This window comes from Maniola hyperantus, chromosome 17 (genome assembly GCF_902806685.2).
Source record: "Maniola hyperantus chromosome 17, iAphHyp1.2, whole genome shotgun sequence".
Taxonomy (NCBI): domain Eukaryota; kingdom Metazoa; phylum Arthropoda; class Insecta; order Lepidoptera; family Nymphalidae; genus Maniola; species Maniola hyperantus.
The window spans coordinates 5,138,991-5,153,809 of NC_048552.1; the positions used below are offsets into that span (position 1 = coordinate 5,138,991).

General features: G+C 40.3%; 1 protein-coding gene across 1 annotated transcript in view; it reads left to right on the forward strand.

The window, feature by feature from the left end:
• Positions 1–14,819, forward strand: part of Crag (DENN domain-containing protein Crag) — a 46,743-nt gene that overhangs the window by 15,294 nt on the left and 16,630 nt on the right. The window contains exons 5-19 of the mRNA XM_034977608.2: positions 77–164; positions 1,414–1,573; positions 2,542–2,733; positions 4,053–4,154; positions 5,111–5,283; positions 5,903–5,994; positions 6,916–7,037; positions 7,661–7,763; positions 8,998–9,086; positions 9,351–9,518; positions 10,072–10,297; positions 12,117–12,297; positions 12,410–12,596; positions 13,059–13,225; positions 14,584–14,690. Coding sequence (XP_034833499.1) covers positions 77–164; positions 1,414–1,573; positions 2,542–2,733; positions 4,053–4,154; positions 5,111–5,283; positions 5,903–5,994; positions 6,916–7,037; positions 7,661–7,763; positions 8,998–9,086; positions 9,351–9,518; positions 10,072–10,297; positions 12,117–12,297; positions 12,410–12,596; positions 13,059–13,225; positions 14,584–14,690 — 2,157 coding nt within the window. The remainder of the gene's footprint in view (positions 1–76; positions 165–1,413; positions 1,574–2,541; positions 2,734–4,052; positions 4,155–5,110; positions 5,284–5,902; positions 5,995–6,915; positions 7,038–7,660; positions 7,764–8,997; positions 9,087–9,350; positions 9,519–10,071; positions 10,298–12,116; positions 12,298–12,409; positions 12,597–13,058; positions 13,226–14,583; positions 14,691–14,819) is intronic.

Here is a 14,819-nt window from a genome sequence, read left to right on the forward strand (position 1 = left end):
TGTGATCATTAGTAGTCCAAATAACATGGTTTTGACTTATCTGTAAGTGAGTGTAATAAGCTGTTTTAAATTACAGGTTTAATAGGAAGCGATGTGTTTCTCTGTTACAAAAAGTCAATGAACCGTCCGCCGCTAATAGCTTACAAACCAGAAGTGTTATTTAGGTGAGTTTACGTCATATTGAAAATACAAACATACATTATGTACATATTTTATGAAAAATTTAAGGCTGGACAAACTTATTACACGCGAAATACCAAGACTTTATATGACTCAAGAACAATTAATGATGTGACAAAAAAAGTTGACAAGATATTTTTAAGTTTTTTAGCATTCTGCCCTCTCCATTATCGCGAGAGGCCAGAATGTTATATAAACTATTTAATGTAACTTTGAAAAGAAGGTAATTATTGTGATTTGTTACAAGGGCGACATGTTCAAAATGAACAAACCCTTAAATAAATAAATAAATAAAAAATATTAAAACTTCATCAGACTGGTTTGGTAACCAGCCGTATTTACAAAAAGCCGTGGCTATCATCGAATCATTCATCATACTTTTGACCAAAGTATTTCGACAAAAGTCGGTCACTGGTGTGCGCACAACCTAAGCTTCATGTTAGAAATAGAATGAATCATGGAAAATGAATGAAGAGTGCTGTTATATTTAAAATGAACGCTAATTGAAATAACTTTCACAAAGTGAGTCGGTAATTAACGCCCGCCGGCGCTAAAAGGCTATGTTTAATGAACTTTAGCCCGGCCCTGTGGAGTTTATCGTGATATTTAACTGCATATTTCTATGACCCACTGCGCTTCTAGCGCGTTTTAATTTCGTTTAAGTGAGAAGATTAAAACGATTAAGTAATACATCCATACTTCCATACTAATATTATGCAATAGGGGTTACGTGTGGCACAATTTTTGAATAAACTGTTCTTCTATTCGTTATTATTTTTCTTCTCACACTAGTATAAATGCCAAAGTGTCGTATCTATCTATCAGTCACCTTTTTACTGCCATCTGTCTAAACCCCGTTAAGTCCCGCAAATTGCTTATGCGCGTGGCCGCCATTTTAGTGACGTCAGCACTAGATTATTTCGGCTGACGTCAAAATGACGTCATTTTGATGTTAATGAGACATGGTTACAGCGCAATAGCAATTTGCGGGACTTATAGCTTGCATCCTGGGCATGGACCTAGGGTAACTAAATTAGAGATTTTTTAAAACCTTGATCCACGCAGACATCTAGTATTTTATAATTATAAGTATCCCGATGGTCTCGCCTGACGTCATACCACAAAATATATTGAAAAATCTCCCACTGACCTGTCACCCTGATACCTATGTATGTGTGTGTGTCTGTGTGATCTTAAAGTTTTTCTCTACTAAATATTAGTATTATTTTCTAGGTATCCCACAACTGAACGTCGTAGCTTAGCGTTTCCAACGTCAGTGCCTCTGTTTTGTCTGCCGATGGGTGCGACTTTGGAGCTGTGGCCGAACATCGCTGCTTCGCCGAAACCTGTGTTCTCTACATTCGTCCTTACTGTTGCCGATGCCACGGATAAAGTGAGTCACTTGAATTTAGCCTAAGCTTTATTATTATTATACCCTTTTAGTTCTTTAATAATGGTCGATAATAGTCATTAACACACACTTTTTTTTGTCCATAGTTTGTTATTATTTATATGTATTATTTGATTTAATGTTACGTAACTATGTATAATTTTTTTTAAATATTATATACGTATTTTTATTTATTAAGTGCCTCTCTATGAGTCTAGGCCTCCTCCATTTTTTTCCACAATTTTCTGTCTACAGCTTTATTGACCCAATTCTCTCCCGCTGTGTTAGCTATTTCATCTGCCCAACGTTCTAGTGGTCTGCCTCTCTTTCTTCTACCCCAGGGGCCAGATCAGGCAGACAATTTCTTGGTCTATTTTTGCGTATCCATTCCATGTCCATTTTAGACTTTACTGTGTTTTAAATCATCAAAAGGTCATTATTATACTCTATCCCCGAAATAATGGTCTGAATCTTAACAAAACAAACATGTTTAAAAAAAACATTCAAAATCCAATTAGAAAACACAAGTTTCGTATGTGATTGGTTGGTGATTTAAAATGGTTAGCGCCCACTGAGATTTTTGGCTCCATCATATTTTGTGTGTACAAGGTTTTGCATGAATACAAAATCGTGAAATGTTGGCGGGGTCAGGGGAGAATGCTTTGTTGTGATTGGTGGACTCAAAAGTCACGTAATCAAGACAATGTGCGAAATGAGGGTACCGAACAGGCGTGGGCCAACTTTATGCTAAGCAACTGCCTAAGCTTGGCGATCGGTGGTGTCCGGTTATGAGGCGTCTATAGGTGGTGGTCTGTGGCTTTGTATCATCAAATGCATCTTACCACTGGTTCGGAATGCTTTTCCTACCGATAAGAACCACAATGAAAAGGGATCATAGTCCAAAATGTCTACGATATCGAAATTATTTACGTTTTTGCTGGAATAGCACTGACATCGATACTTCGTTTCAGGTATACGGCTCGGCAGTAACGTTCTACGAGAGTTATCCACACACGCATCTCAGCGAGTCTCAAATGGAGCAACTGGGCTGGCGTAACGGCGTATCTCACAGTACACACTCCTTACATGCAAATAAGTGTATCTGTTTACTGTCGAGGTGGCCCTTCAGTGATACCTTCGAACGATGGCTATTGTACATTCTGGTGAGTTCTTCTAGAGTTAGTCCAAAGTGGTGTATTCTAAGATACATGTATCTAAGCGAGTCTCAAATGGAGCAACTAGGCTGGCGAGCGGGCGTATCCCACAGTTTGCACTTCTAACACGCGAATAAGTGTAACTGTTTACTGTCGAGGTGGCCCTTCAGTGATACCTTTGAACGATGGCTATTGTATATTTTGGTAAGTTCTCCTTGAGTTAGCCCAAAGTGGTGTATTCTAAGATACATGTATCTAAGCGAGTCTCAAATGGAGCAACTAGGCTGGCGAGCGGGCGTATCCCACAGTTTGCATTTCTTACACGCGAATAAGTGTAAAGGTACGGACAGACGTGCTCATTACTAGCACGAAAGCATGCTTTTATTGAGCAAGTGCTCATTAGTAGCACGTGTGTCATGTAATGAGCATGCTTATTTCGAGCATGCTCAAAAATCAACCGACGTTTGATTTTCGAGCATGCTACCTGAGGCGCGGGTAGAAGGGGGCGTGCTCCGAGCGCGTCTGAACAGGGTTTGCTTATTAGCATGTACTCAGTACAACATACAACATATAACTCTACAGTTTATTTAAGCATGCTTATTGCTGGCAAATGTGAACAGTTGCATGAGCATGCTAACATTAAGCTAGCATAAAAGCACGCTTTTTTTGAGCACGTCTGTCCGTACCTTTACTGTTTACTGTCGAGGTGGCCCTTCAGTGATACCTTTGAACGATGGCTATTGTATATTTTGGAGAGTTCTCCTAGAGTTAGTCCAAAGTAGTGTATTCTAAGATACATGTATCTAAGCGAGTCTAAAATGGAGCAACTAGGCTGGCGAGCTGACGTATCTCACAGTACGCACTCCTTACACGCGAATAAGTGTATCTTTTTCCTGTCGAGGTGGCCCTTCAGTGATACCTCTGAACGATGGCTATTGTATATTTTGGTAAGTTCTCCTAGAGTTAGCCCAAAGTAGTGTATTCTAAGATAATGGCGAGCCGGCGTATCTCACAGTACACACTCCTTACAGGCGAATAAGTGTATCTGTTTACTGTCGAGGTGGCCCTTCAGTTGATACCTTTGAACGATGGCTGTTGTATATTTTGGTGAGTTATGGTTGTACCTTCTTTTTCCATAGATCATCTTTAGACCTAACCATGATAGAGTAAAAGCCTTGAAACTAAGTAGAAGTTCGTGAGATTCTTAGCTCCTCGCGAACAAAATCTCTTGAGATAATTTTCTATGAATTTATTGTTTGTAATTTATTTTGGAAGAAATTCATAAGCGTTTTAGCAATCATCTATCACTCTTTTTTCATTGGTTACAGGAAATGTCATGGAGTAAAGAACCGTTGAGTATACCTATCGAGCGGTATATAACGCACTTATTAGAGGAAGTTCCGTTTCCAGAGCCGAGAATATTGTTACAGGTAACATTATCCCTAAATGAGCTATTAAACCTTCCTAAATTTAGACAACTAAATGATTTTGTTACTAACTTCAAATCAGTGTAATGTGTGTGTTACACTGCTCTGAAGTTAGTAACAAAATCATTTAGTCGTCTAAATTTAGGAAGGTGTAATTACCCCTTAAACGTTTTACACATGCTCAACATAAAACTCTTTGCTGATTCTTTTCAACTGACTTTACGGCTCTGGGTTCTAGCCCATTTGAGCCTACTCTTTGCTGATCTTCAATAAAAACACATCTCATGAGATGATTACACCTCAAAGACGTTTAAATAAACAGTGATCCTGTTACGACGCAATAGTGTGCAATTCAGTTCGCAAGGGCTGCAGTCTGAAATTTAATAAATGCCTCTCTTTCTATCGCGTATCTTTTATCTCTCTTGAGCGAAACGGTTTATGATGACTCTCGAGAACAAATAGACATGGCTCAGCAGAAAGATGGGCTTGTAATTCTTCAACACCGCCCTTTTTGAAAAACAAGACCACCACGCTCCTATGCCATGCCTCGTGAGTGACGGAATTGAACATTTGCTGAAAGACTTTTGTGTGGTGGTGTAGGTATAACCGCCCATAGAACTCCTCCACCTCTCAATACCCGGCTAAGTTTGTAATACCTGGCTGAGTTTGTTGTGGGCTCTTCTCAGACCTGGGGGCGTTTGGAACCCTCGAAGCTTTAGTTTTAAGTTTGCGTAAAAATTATCACAACTACAATATTGGTTACAAATCTAACAACTGACAATCAAAAATTGTAATTAATTACTTATTTTTAAATAAATTATTTGATTTGATTTGATTCTCTTAAGATCTCATGTTTAGACGAAATGAAATGATGACGTTAATCGTTATCATTTTCGCTTGTGTCAGCTGGCCCTGGGACAGTACCAGAGAGCAAATCTATTGAAAGCTTTTTTTTTCAGTTATCGCCCACAAATCCTCACGACCGCGTTATAGTGACGCGTAGAGACGACCAGCCGTTAGTGCGAAGCGGTGCGGGCTTCCGACAGCTGCTGCTGAACCTCGGCCCGGATAACTGCTTGTTATTATTGGCTTTAGCTATCACGGAACAGAAAATACTTATACATTCACTCAGGTAAGAAATTATAAATGTGAAAGTGTGGATGTTTCGATGTTTGCACGAAAACGCAAATCACGCAAAAACGGCTGAACGGATTTGGATGAAATTTGGAATGGACATAGATTATACCCTGGATTAACACATAGGAAAATCAAAGAGCTCTCGCGGGATTATGAAAAATGTAAATCCACGCGGACGAAGTCGCGGGCATCAGCTAGTAATATTATAAATGTGAAAGTGTGGATGTTTGGATGTTTGTTACTCAATCACGCAAAAACGGCTGAACGGATTTGGATGAAATTTGGAATGGAGATAGATTATACCCTAGATTAACACATAGGCTACTTTTTATTCCGGAAAATCAAAGAGTTCCCACGGGATTTTCAAAAAACTAAATCTACGCAGACGAAGTCGCGGGCATCGTCTAGTAATCTTATAAACATACGACCGTGTGATAGTGACGCATAGAGACGACCAGCCGCTAGTGTCTATATCACTCTCCAGTCTCCAGGTCTTTAACTATATCCATGTAAAAAAAACATGTCCATTGCGGCGTGATTAAAGGGCAAAACAAGAAGCCAACTAAACACATACTTTTATAATATGGGTAGTGATAATATTCCTTTTTCCACAGGCCAGACACGTTAACAGCTGTATCAGAGGCGGTCTCCAGTTTATTGTTCCCATTTAAGTGGCAGTGTCCGTACATACCACTTTGTCCATTAGGTAAGCTATGTATTCAGTTACTTTTTTTTAAATATCTAAAATACATAATTACAACAAGTACAACAACAAAAAATTAAAAAAGAAAATTATAAAAGATTAGAAAGTACAACAAGATTGTACAACAAGGGCATAAAACAAGCTATTTTATTCGAGACGTTTATCTACCCGAGCCGAAGGCGAGGGCAGATATTTAAACCGAAGATAAAATGTGTTTTATGACCGAGATATACGCTCTGCTTTTCACTTCAATGAAACAATAATAATATTATAAGTGCATGTCTAAATCAAATTCGAGCAATTTTGAAATGAGGTATAGGTCAGCAGACCTACACAACCTCATCATAAGTGCAAAATGTTACTGGCACTATAGAAATAACATACTTAAAATAAATAAATAAATAATAATCTCTATTTGCAAAAACTTACATAGGTATCTTTATTGTGTCATCCATGTGTCATCAGATAGATTCTTGTTTACCTATAAACACTTTATGCACAAGAGCATGGAAAGCAGTTTTATTCCGCTTACAGCCAGCATAAAGTAGAACTTTACGAGCAAGAGTGAAAAAATAGTTTTTATCCTAATTGTCATACACTATTTTCAGGTTGATACGCTGTGATAGCCTAGTGGTTAAGACGTCCGCCTTCTAATCGGAGGTCGGGGGTTCGATCCTGGGCACGCACCTCTAACTTTTCGGAGTTTTAATTAATTAAATATCACTTGCTTTACCGGTGAAGGAAAACATCATGAGGAAACCTGCATACCTGAGAGTTCTCCATAAAGTTCTCGATGGTGTGTGAAGTCTACCAATCCGCACATGGCCAGCGTGGTAGACTATGGCCTAAACCTTTTTAAGTCTGAGAGGAGACCCGTGCACTGTAGTGAGCCGGCGATGGGTTGATCATGATGATGATTTTCAGGTTTAGCCGAAGTGCTTCACGCGCCTTTGCCTTATTTAATAGGCGTGGATTCAAGGTTCTTTGACTTGTACGAACCGCCGCCAGACGTGACGTGTGTCGATTTGGATACCAACAATATTACAGTAAGTTCACCATCCCTTCTTCATGGGCACAATACATATAAGTCCCGCAAATTGCTATTGCGCCGGAACCGTCTCATTAACATCGAAATGACGGCATTTTGACGTCATTTGACGTATATTTAAGTAAAAATAGACAATCAGCTCGTAACTTCAGTCTAGTGCTGACGTCACTAAAAAGGCGGCCACGCGCATTAGCAATACCACAGAATACTTAATAGTACCTAACAGGCACGGAAAACTCACTCCACAAAGTTGTTTAAATAAATAGCAACTCTTGTCACGACGCAATAAAGTGCAATTTAGCTCGCACAGATGCGGACCACAATTTGATAAGCTTCTTTCTTTCTATCTCGTAAACTTTTAGCTTTCTTTTCATAACAGTAAGTATTATTCACATAGGTATGTGACCCACTTATGACCTTGTGGACTTGCAATAGATAAGATAAGACTCTCAAAAGATGGAATTACCACGACAAATAGTTACTCACAATATGTTGTAGATTATCTGGATAGTTTTGATTTTAGTTTTGTTCAACTACAAGTTCGCTCTTGATTGCTTTTCCCAATCCGTGGAATGAAGTTAATATTCAGGACGGTATAACAAATAATTTTATTTATTACAGATATGTGAATTACAAAGGCATATATCGATAAAACTGTTGCCTAAACGACAAGTAAGACTATTGCGGCAAACATTGGAGCAACTGTACACAACCATACGACCCGGTATGTTAGGTTGGTTTACCACTTGTATAAAATTACTAGATGATGCCCGCGACTTCGTCCGCGTGAATTTAGATTTTTTGAAAATCCCGTGGGAACACTTTAATTTTCTGGGATCAAAAGTAACTTATGTCCTTCACCGGGATGCAAGCTATCTCTGTACCAAATTTCATCAAAATCGGTTAAACGGGTGAGCCGTGAAAAGCTAGCAGACAGACAGACAGACACACTTTCGCATTTATAATATTAAGTATGGATAATAGTTTGCTCGTGCCCGTATCACGCGTAAAACATTATATTGATAAGATGAAACTTGCGGAATGCTGAAGCATAATATTCATTGCTAGCTGACCCCGTTTTGGCTCAAGTATTTGTGAAAATAGTTTCTTGCTACGTAATAGCAACTTGTTACTGACCGCTCTCAAAATAAAGTAAAGTAAAATATTACTTGAGCAGTGGTAGCCTAGTGGTTAGGACGTCCGCCATCTAATCGGAGGTCGGGGGTTCGATCCCGGGCACGCACCTCTAACTTTTCGGAGTTATGTGCGTTTTAATTAATTAAATATCACTTGCTTTAACGGTGAAGGAAAACATCGTGAGGAAACCTACATGCCTGAGAGTTCTCGATAATGTTCTCAAAGGTGTGTGAAGTCTACCAATCCGCACATGGCCAGCGTGGTAGACTATGGCCAAAACCCTTCTCACTCTGAGAGGAGACGCATTCTCTGTAGTGAGCCGGTGATGGGTTGATCATGATGATGATGATGAAAATATTACTTGTTGTACACCAAAACCAAAACAAAAGAAATATAACAAAGATGTTTGCAAGTACAATAGGCGGCTTTATGGCTAAAATAACACCGTATATAAGGGTGACCAATCAACACTGAGCTATGCTGGGCTGTACTATGTTCTATCGTATTCCTCTTAGATAATGGAGATCAAACAAACCCTGCTGCGCCGCGTTTTGTACGGCTGTGCTGTGTTTAAAATATAGCAACGATCACGCGAAACGTGCTGACTCGCTCGTAATCGCATTGTCCATCTCACTCAGTCTTACGTCTATCTCGCTTGCATTTGTGCGCATCCATATCGCGATGTCACAGTCACACAGAACACCGCGCAGCTCAATGTTTTAGCAAAAGACATAGCACCAGAAAGTTAGCTTAGCTGAGCACAGAACAGCGCAGCATAGCTCAATGTTGGTCACTCTAACTATTTGTAATGTTTACTTTAGCATCGCCGATACACTCTTCACATGAGAGCAAATATAACGGCGAGCCTACGACGAGCTTAGACAGAGATTTCCAGAAAAGGAAAAAAGAGGTGAGAAACATTATATTATATGACTAGCTTATTCCCGCGACTTCGTCCGCGTGGATTACACAAATTTCAAACCCCATTATTTCACCCCCTTAAGGGTTGAATTTTCACAAATCCTTTCTTAGCGGATGCCTACGTCAATAGCTATCTGCATGCCAAATTTCAGTCCGATCCGTCCAGTAGTTTTAGCTGTTCGTTGTAAGATCAGTCAGTCAGTCAGTCGCCTTTTCCTTTTATACATTTAGATCAAGTTAATTTTTTTTCTAGCTAGCATTAGAACTCAAAATCCAAGAAGCATTCTTGAGGTTTATGGCTCAAACGCTACAGGGTTACCGCAGTTACCTCATACCTATCACGAAAGCGCCCACTGTTGGTACCACTGATCCACATGCGTTGTTCCATATGGATGCTTTCCTTCGCTCGAGAGCTGATAAGGTAAGTTAGTGGTTTTTTTTTATTTTTAAAATGAATATTAACTATTATGTTTAACACTACATGGCTTTATAAATTACAACATTTGAAAATTTGGCATGAATTTTTAGATTTGCCAATATAAAACAAACAATGAGGCCGATTCTCTTGTACACAATCTCTAAACTAAACTAAAATGACACGTCTAAACCTATTGCTATCCCTATCATAATGTTGCTTGCGGAAAAGGATAGCACTAGATTTAGACCTTCTAATTTAGTTTAGTTTAGAGATTGTGTACAAGAGAATCGGCCCCAATGTTAATTGATGATTTCAAAATAAATTTGAATTCAAAAATTGAAAATAAATAAATTTTGATTTTGAAAATACATAGTTGAGGACATCTTTGAACTAAATTCAACTGAACCTAAACTAGTCTCAATGTAGTGCTATATTTTCCACAGGTAAAATTGTGAAATGGTAAAACTGGTCAAACCTGTCAGCTAAAAGATTATGTGCATGATATGATATGATATGAGCATTTATAATGTATAATTGGATATATCTTTTTTTGTAGACAGAACAACGCTTCTTCTCGCTAATAATGCGAACGCAAATGTTCACGCGTTTCATCGAGGAGCGCTCCTTCGTCTGTGATAATGACCAAGGGCTCACGTTCTTCGACGAGTGCATCGAGCGAGTGGCGAGCAAGGACGCGAGGGGGCATGAGCCATTACTGGGGTTGGACAATTCTAACATGTCGGAGCGCACCGTGTTCGTACCACCGCCGGATCCCGACCCGGGTAAGATTCCGACATATTCCTGCTAATAATACCAACGCCAATGTTCCCGCGTTTCATAGAGGAGCGCTTCTTTGCCTGTGATAATGACCAAGGGCTCACGTCTTCGACGAGTGCATAGAGCGAGTGGCGAGCAAGGACGCGAGGGGGCATGAGCCATTACTGGGGTTGGACAATTCTAACATGTCGGAGCGTACCGTGTTCGTACCACCGCCGGATCCCGACCCGGGTAAGATTCCGACATATTCCTGCTAATAATACCAACGCCAATGTTCCCGCGTTTCATAGAGGAGCGCTTCTTTGCCTGTGATAATGACCAAGGGCTCACGTTCTTCGACGAGTGCATAGAGCGAGTGGCGAGCAAGGACGCGAGGGGGCATGAGCCATTACTGGGGTTGGACAATTCTAACATGTCGGAGCGCACCGTGTTCGTACCACCGCCGGATCCCGACCCGGGTAAGATTCCGACATATTCCTGCTAATAATACCAACGCCAATGTTCCCGCGTTTCATAGAGGAGCGCTTCTTTGCCTGTGATAATGACCAAGGGCTCACGTTCTTCGACGAGTGCATAGAGCGAGTGGCGAGCAAGGACGCGAGGGGGCATGAGCCATTACTGGGGTTGGACAATTCTAACATGTCGGAGCGCACCGTGTTCGTACCACCGCCGGATCCCGACCCGGGTAAGATTCCGACATATTCCTGCTAATAATACCAACGCCAATGTTCCCGCGTTTCATAGAGGAGCGCTTCTTTGCCTGTGATAATGACCAAGGGCTCACGTTCTTCGACGAGTGCATAGAGCGAGTGGCGAGTAAAGACGCGAGGGGGCATGAGCCATTACTGGGGTTGGACAATTCTAACATGTTCGTGCCACCGCCGGGTCCCGACCCGGGTATGATTTTGGGTACATCTGTTACTGAAATTTTGTTTTCATTAGTTATTTTTAACTTTTTACGTTCTATAATACATATAGAGAGATTTTCGTTACGAACAGAGTTTTTAAACGAATCCAAAAGCAGTATCTATCGAATAAAAGTTTTAACACAACAGGCGTACGAATTGGCCTTCGTTTTATAAAATGCAAATATATTAGCTTTGCCTATCTGAAGTTTTACAGTATCTTTGGCCATAATATACCAATTATAATGTATAATGTATATGCAAAAAGTAATACTTAAAACTCAAGTGTATACAGGTTTCTTTTTTTTTTAAATAAAAATAGCGAGCAAACGAGCAGGCCTCTCTCCCAGGAGAACCTGATGTTAAGTGAATATCCTTAATTATCCTGAATTGAATTTAATAAACCTACTCACGATTATATGTTACATACTTACTTGATTCTTTGCGTTCTATACCTACTGTAGATTATTTCTTTAAGTAATTAGTTAATAGGTACCTTCGTTGCAGCTAGGCACTGAGGACAAACCTCTTTGTACGACAAAACATTCACAGTTACAAAAAAATCAGTGATCTCGATAGGCAAACTAGAAACAAAGTTCCGCCGAGTTTCTTGCTGGTTCTTCTCGGTAGGAACGGCATTCCGAACCAGCGGTAAATTAAAACTACCCGACGATTCGAAAGCGCTTGTAAAAAGTCTACTTGAATAAAAACATATTCTATTCTATTCTATTCTGTGGTTTTTTCGGTGTTTTTAGTTTAAGCTTTTTATTTGTATGTATTTTGTTTGATAATAAATAAAAAATAAAAAATCACTGTTCATGAACATTTGCAGTACCAGAGGAACCGCCAATTCGTTGCCGGCCTTTCAGGGATTTGTTGACCCGCCCCTTGAATAACCCTATGTCCAATTTATTTACAGAAGAAAAATACACGTACGAAAAGTTCATTCTACACGAAGACCTGGTGGACCGATGTCGGCTGAGCACGCGCGGCGGAGCACTACAAGCCGTGCCCGCGACTGCGCTCGCGTCGGCCGAGTCCCTGGCCGACGCCTCGCCCATGGCGCGACGAACTAAAAACGAAATCGCTGCGGCGCAGAGGTAAGGAGACAATATTAATTTCATGACGTAATGTATGGCGAAAGGCAAATACGCATACGTATAGTACGCGATAAATTACTATGGGCAATTCTTGATTCGGTTTTTTTTTCAGACTCGCGCGAAAGGCAAGCTTATCGCCAGAGGAGTGGGCTAAATGTCTGTTGGGAGCATGCTACTCGCTGTACTTCCTAGCGCTACCCTGCCGACTCTTGCTCTGCCGGGGAAGAGAACACGCGACCCTCCGAGCCGCTTTCGAGTATTTGGAGCGCGCTACTAAACTACGAGTGCCTTGTGATGAGGTACTATACGACATGCTTCTGTTGCAGTACACACAAACACAACACACCCACACTGTGAAATACTTATTGCACAAAACTAATTTAGCAATTTATTTATTACATGTTTAGTAGGGTAGATAATAGGATACCTTTTAAAAAAAATCTGTTTAATTTTTGCTATGTAGAAGCAACGTAAAAACGAACTAAAACCCTTGGTGCAACATAGCTTTACTACATACTTTCTTTAGAAACACAAGTTTATAAAAAATCCCATGTTTTTTACTCAAAAATGCACAAAACATGCTACACCTCAATTTACTTTAGTTAGGCTGCATATATGTACATTTGAATTGGTACGAATATTTAAGGTTAAATGTAAAATATTCATAGAAACTACAGCCTATCTACGACTTACCAGATTGAATGGTCTTTGATCTTTGCCTATTTTCAAACAATTACTAAGTTAAAAAAAATCCTCAACAGGTGTGCTACAGAGTAATGATGCAGCTATGCGGTATACACTCGCTGCCAGTGTTGGCGGTGCAACTTCTGTTCCTTATGAAACGGGCTGGGTTGCAACCCAACGCTCTAACCTATGGCTACTACAACCGATGCGTGCTAGAAGCTGATTGGCCCAAGGATATGTCCAGGTATGTCCAGGATTATGTCCAATACTAGAGGTTCACATTCCATAAAGGGGAATGCCAGGTGGCCATAGTAAATTTGGCTCTTAGGTGCCCACACAAGAAACTGTATGGAATCGACAGTATATAATACAGCAGTTAATTGGTAAAAATTTGGATTTAAAAAAGATAGGGTTTCAATGTTACAAAATATTTTTGTTTTTTATTTTCCGTAGGATCGATTTTCAAATTGTACAAACGTCTCGTACAGTAAGGTTTTGTCACTTGATAAATGGTATTGGTAATGGTATTAAATACATGTATCATTAACATGAGTTTTAAAAACTTAAAAATTTTGAACAAATTTTTTTTTTTTCACAATAAGTATATTGCTGGGCATTCCCTTTTACCACTAGGTCCAAATGACTGAACGAGCAGATAGCGCTGGGGAATAAAGATGCGTCTGTCTCGATCGCTCGTTTACGTTTGACGCTTGCTTACGTCCCGCTCGCTCAGTACAGGAGACAGTCGGTTTCGCCGACGGTACTTAAACCTCACTGACCATTACCTATAGACGCCTAATAACCGAACACCCCCAATCGCCAAGCTTAGGCAGTTGCTTAACATAAAAGTCGGCCTACGCCCGTTGGGTACCCTCGTTCCGCACATTGTATTGATTGCGTGACTCCCACCAATCACAACAAAGCAATTTCCCCTCTCCCCCGCCAACATTTTAGTCTTGTTTTCATGCCAAACCTTGTATATGCGTACTCTTGAGGTTGAATTCTCTGTGTTAAATCTTAACCATTGGACTATGTAATCTTTCTGATATCTAGCGACATCAGAAGGTTGTAATTTCAATTACAATCATTGTAATACTCACTTATTACACGTGAAAACCACTAGCGTAACGTAACGTAGATAAACCTTACCCTACCTAGCGACCGGCTCCACCATGTTCCCATACCGGTCCCAGACCAACCAGCTAACCTAGCACACCACAATTAGTTCAATTAACATCAACTACAACAATCACGTTTGTCTAATACAAATTGGAACGATACAAAAGGACTCACCCGATAAACAACCTGTCTAGATCGCCAAAACACACTCACAGCAACCTTTCACAACCTAGTAGTATAACCTCAAACAACTGAAACCACATTAGGTCACAACGACAATGATAATAATAAAACCTACAGTACGACACACATAGTATCCACTGAGAAGCGCCTCTGGCCGAAGCCAAACGAATAATGTCTCGTGACACACTGCGCATCCGCTTTTATAATCTCACAATGACGGTGGGGCGATGACGTGATGTTCAATGAGCAAAGTGTTTACAATTAAATGGCGGCGAGCCTACATATATTTGATTTTTTCAGTGGATCCCAATTGCTATGGAATAAGCTACGCATTGCGGTTATGGGTGCGGCGTTGTTTAGAAAAGCAGGCGTGCAAAGAGCCACCAGGTCTGCCGGCACTACTGGCAGTAAGTAAAAAAGTAGCCTATGTCGTTCCCCGGGATGTAAGCTAACTCTGTACCGTTCATTAAAATCGGTTGAACTGTTGGGCAGTGAAAAGCTAGCAGACAGACAAACAGACAGACACACTTTCGCAT